The sequence below is a fragment of the Gossypium hirsutum genome, chromosome D09 (assembly GCF_007990345.1).
Source record: "Gossypium hirsutum isolate 1008001.06 chromosome D09, Gossypium_hirsutum_v2.1, whole genome shotgun sequence".
Classification (NCBI taxonomy): domain Eukaryota; kingdom Viridiplantae; phylum Streptophyta; class Magnoliopsida; order Malvales; family Malvaceae; genus Gossypium; species Gossypium hirsutum.
Genome location: NC_053445.1, coordinates 17,896,546 through 17,901,011, shown reverse-complemented (window position 1 = coordinate 17,901,011; position 4,466 = coordinate 17,896,546). Strand labels below are relative to the sequence as shown.

General features: G+C 39.2%; 1 protein-coding gene across 1 annotated transcript; it reads right to left on the bottom strand.

Moving 5' to 3' along the window:
• Positions 1-261: 261 nt before the first annotated feature.
• On the bottom strand, positions 262-1,288 carry LOC107943785 (uncharacterized). The gene is made up of 2 exons (XM_016877592.2): positions 909-1,288; positions 262-346 (listed from the first exon to the last, which is right to left on the bottom strand). Exons 1-2 carry the CDS (start codon positions 1,286-1,288, stop codon positions 262-264), a joined length of 465 nt encoding a protein of 154 aa, XP_016733081.2.
• Positions 1,289-4,466: the final 3,178 nt, after the last annotated feature.

Below are 4,466 nucleotides of genomic sequence, written 5' to 3'. Positions count from 1 at the left end.
CTTTTCTACCACATAAGGTCCTTCCCAATTCAGTATCCATTTTCCTTTGAAGCCCTTTTGCATGAGAAGAATATTTTTCAACACCAGGTCCCCCTCATTGAATTCTCTGGGGTGAACCTTTTTGCCATAAGCTCGTATTATTCATTTTTGGTACATTTGACCATGACCGATAGCTTTTAGCCTCTTCTCTTCAATCAATTTCAACTGATCAAATTAAGATTGGATCCATTCTATTTCATCTAACTTTAACTCTAATAAAACTCAGAGAGAAGGAATCTCGAATTCAATGGGCAAGACTGCCTCCATTCCATAAACCAATGAAAACGTTGTTACTCCAGTGGAGGTTCTGAAAGACGTTCGATAAGCATAGAGAGAAAATGGTAACTTCTCACGCCAATCTTTATAAGTCTCTATCATTTTCCCCACGATCTTCTTAGTATTTTTATTAGTTGCTTCCATTGAACCATTCATTTTTGGGCGATATGGTGACGAATTATGATGTTTGATCTTGAATTGACTACAGATCTCCACTATCGTGCTGTTGTTCAGATTTAATGCATTGTCAGATATGGTCCTTTCTGGCATTCCATATCGACATATGATTTCTTTCTTCAAGAATTTGTAGCTACCGACTTTGTGACATTGACATAAGAAGTGGCTTCTACCCATTTGGTGAAGTAATCGATGACCACAAAGATGAATCGATGCCTATTGCAAGCTTTTGGCAAGATCGACCCAATGACATCCATGCCCCCATAGAGAAAGGCCATAGAGAAGTCATAACTTGAAGAGGTAAAGGAGGCACATGAATTTTGTCTCTATAAATTTGGCTTTTATGATATCTCTTGGCATAATTGATACAATCTCCTTCAATGGTGGACCAATAATATCAGAATCTGATGATTTACCTGGCCATCATAAAACCATTAGCATGTGTTCCGCAAACACCCTTATAGACTTCTTCTAGGATTTTCTTGGCCTCAGCAGTATCTACACACCTTAGCAACACTTGGTCTTTTCTTCTTTTGTATAGGATCTCCCCATCCAGAACGTACTCCTTAGCCAACCTTCTTAAAGTCCTTTTATCATTCTCTGTTCTCTGCTCAGGGTATTCATGGTCCTTTATATATCGAAATATGTCATGGTACCTAGGGCGATCATCTCTTTCTTCTTCCTCAATGTTGTAACGATGGGTTGAGGCCTCATAAATGCTTATCTGGATAGGTTTTACATTCTCTTGTTTGTTCACTTTGATCATAGAAGCTAAGGTAGCCAATGCATTGGCCATCTGATTTTCATCTCGCGGGAGGTAGTAGAAGGTGATGTCATCAAATTCCTTAATTAACTTGAGAACCAGTTTTCGATAATCAATCAACTTGGGATCTCTCGTCTCCCATTCACCTTTGAGTTGATAGATTACTAGTGCAAAGTCCCCATATACCTCCAGTACCTTGATCTTGCGTTCTATAGCTATACGAATACCCATGATGCATGTCTCATATTCTGTCATGTTATTTGTGCAATCAAAATCAAGTTTACTGGTGAAAGGATAATGATCTCTGTATGGAGATACTAGGACTGCCCCAATTCCATTACCCATGGCGTTTGAGGCGCCATCAAAATTTAGTTTCCAGTGGTTGCAACATACATCAGATCCTCATTTGGGAAACCAAAATTTAAAGGCTCATAATCCTCTAAAGTTCTGCTAGCTAGGAAATCTGTTATTGCACTCCCCTTTACTGCCTTCTAGTTTACATATATTATATCAAATTTGGATAGCAAAATTTTCCATTGAGCCATTCTTCCATTCATCGGGGTCGACTGCACCATGTACTTTAGAGGATCCATTTTCGAGATGAGCCAAGTCATATGGTACAACATATATTGTCTCAGCCTGTGGGTAGTCCAGATTAAGGCGCAGCACAACTTCTCGATTGGATAATATCTTGTTCTCGCATTCAATAAACTACTTGATGAGGTAATAGGTTGCTCTTTCTTTCCTCCCCGACTCATCATGTTGGCCTAGTACACATCCCATAGAATTTCCAAATACTGCAAAGTATAGTATTAGTGGTTTATCTGGGCTAGGTGGCATCAGCACTTGGGCATTGGACAACTAATGTTTGACATTATTGAAGATCTTCTGGTATTCCTCATCCCATACACCTGGATCATGTTTCTTAAGGGGTGGAATATGGGGTCACATTTCTCAATTAGTTGTGAAATAAATCGAGCAATGTAATTTAATCTCCCTAAGAAACCCCGAACCTCCTTTTGGGTACGCGATGGTGCTAGCTTCTGTATAGTCTTGACTTTATCCGGGTCAATCTCAATCCCTTTTTTCGCTGACTACAAATCCCATCAATTTACTTGGCGTGGCCTTAAAATTTCATTTTTCTGGATTCAGCTTTAGCTGGAAATTTCTCAACCTCAAAAATAATTTCCTCAAGACTTTTACATGCTCCATTTTTGTTCGGGATTTTTCTATCATATTATCAACATAAACCTCGATTTCTTTGTGAACCATATCATGAAACAAAATTACCATGGCTCTTTGATATGTTGCTCCCGTATTTTTCAGTCCGAGTGGCATCACTTTATAACAAAATGTTCCCCACATTATTATGAATGCGGTATTCTCCATATCTTCAGGATGCATATTTATCTAGTTGTATCTGGAGAAACCATCCATGAAGGAGAACCGTGAATGACCTGCTGTGTTGTCTACTAGGGTATCGATGTGAGGCAATGGGAAATTGTCCTTCGAGCTGGCTTTGTTTAAATCCCTGTAGTCTACACACATTCATACTTTCCCATCTTTCTTAGGGACGGGGACTATATTGGCTACCCACTCCAAGTATTTGACCACTTGTAGGAAACCAACGTCAAATTATTTCTTGACCTCTTCTATTATTTTCAACAGGACGTTGAGCCTCATTCTTCGAGGTTTCTGTTTAACTAGCTTGCATTCTTCCTTTATAGGAAGTCGGTGTACCACGATATCAGTACTTAGACCAATCATGTCTTGATATGACCATGTGAAGACATTTGAATTCTTGGAGTAACTTAACAAGGTCTTGCCTTGTCTCAGCGGTGATGCAAGTTTCGATTTTCACCTCTTTCTTTTCTTTTTCATATCTGAAGTTCACAATTTCCACTAACTCTTTGTGAGGTAGGATCTGTTTCTAATCTTGTTCTACCATCCTTAACAAATCAGGAGATAGGTTACAATCTTGGTCATCTTCAAAGTCCTAAGGTTCCTCTGGACACATATCGTGCTCAAAAAGTGACTTTGAGTTAGCAGCAGTGTCGCTCGTATCATTGATATCCAAAGACCTGTCATAGGAATAGAAGAAGACCCAAAGAACAAATAAATTTAAGAATAATTATCTATGTGGTGTGAGTATGAATGAAATGAAAAAAATAGAAGAATATTTGCCAAGTGGGACACAAAGATGCACTGTATTTATTTAAATAAAAATACTAGACATGTGCCTTTTTCACAAAAGGATTCCCATTGCTCCCAGGCGTAGAACAATAGGTGTGTTTTGAACAGTACTCTGGAATAGTCCTAAAAATTATAGGGATCTCTTCCGCAGTCTAATTGTTTAGAATACTTATTCGAATATGGCATTGATGCTCACATTTCCCAGCATTCCTCTCCCGGTCTTGGTTAGCAGGTTCTCTTTTTCTATAAATTTTCGTTCAAGATAGATGATTTCTCCTGACACGAATGTTTCAGATATATGGGGAAAATTATCGATTCCCATTTGATCTCTCCCCACTTATTCGTGCTCTCCTTCTTTCTTACTTCTTTTCCAGTTCCTTCTTCTTTTGTCTCGCATCTGGCTTGTACCCTATGCCAAAATAATCTTACTTATCCATCAGCATTGGTGCTTTAATCCTTCATTGGAGGTATTTCCCGAGTCCTCTTCCAGGTAAGCCTCCTTTCCCAATCGTTAATTGCAAGCCCATCCTCATGGTTTTGGATACTTTTGGTGTTGGGATCTTGCTTCATTTAGTAATGAAATTTGCATTGATGAATTCCAGTGATCGAAAGGAACATTCTATTACCTTTTCATTTTCTCCTACAAATGGCGTGTCATTAGTCATAGATGCAATGATGTCCTCCTCGGTGTTTATAGTGACCATTCGGGCCTATGTTACAACTTCAACTTTTGGTGCAATGATGACGGCACCGCCCTAGCTGAATGAATCCAAGGCCTCCCCAATAAGCAGTTACAGGTGGGTTTGATATACATCACTAGAAATTCCACCTCATATGTGTTCGAAATGATTAAGAGTGGTATCTCAATCCTCCCCATCACCTTCTTTTCTGTACCATCAAATGCTCTCACTATGTTATGGCACGCTTTCATGTGAGAGCAATCAACTGGCAACCTATTCAGTGTGGAGAGAGGTAAGACATTCAGCGCAGACCCATTGTGAATTAACACTCCCGGTAG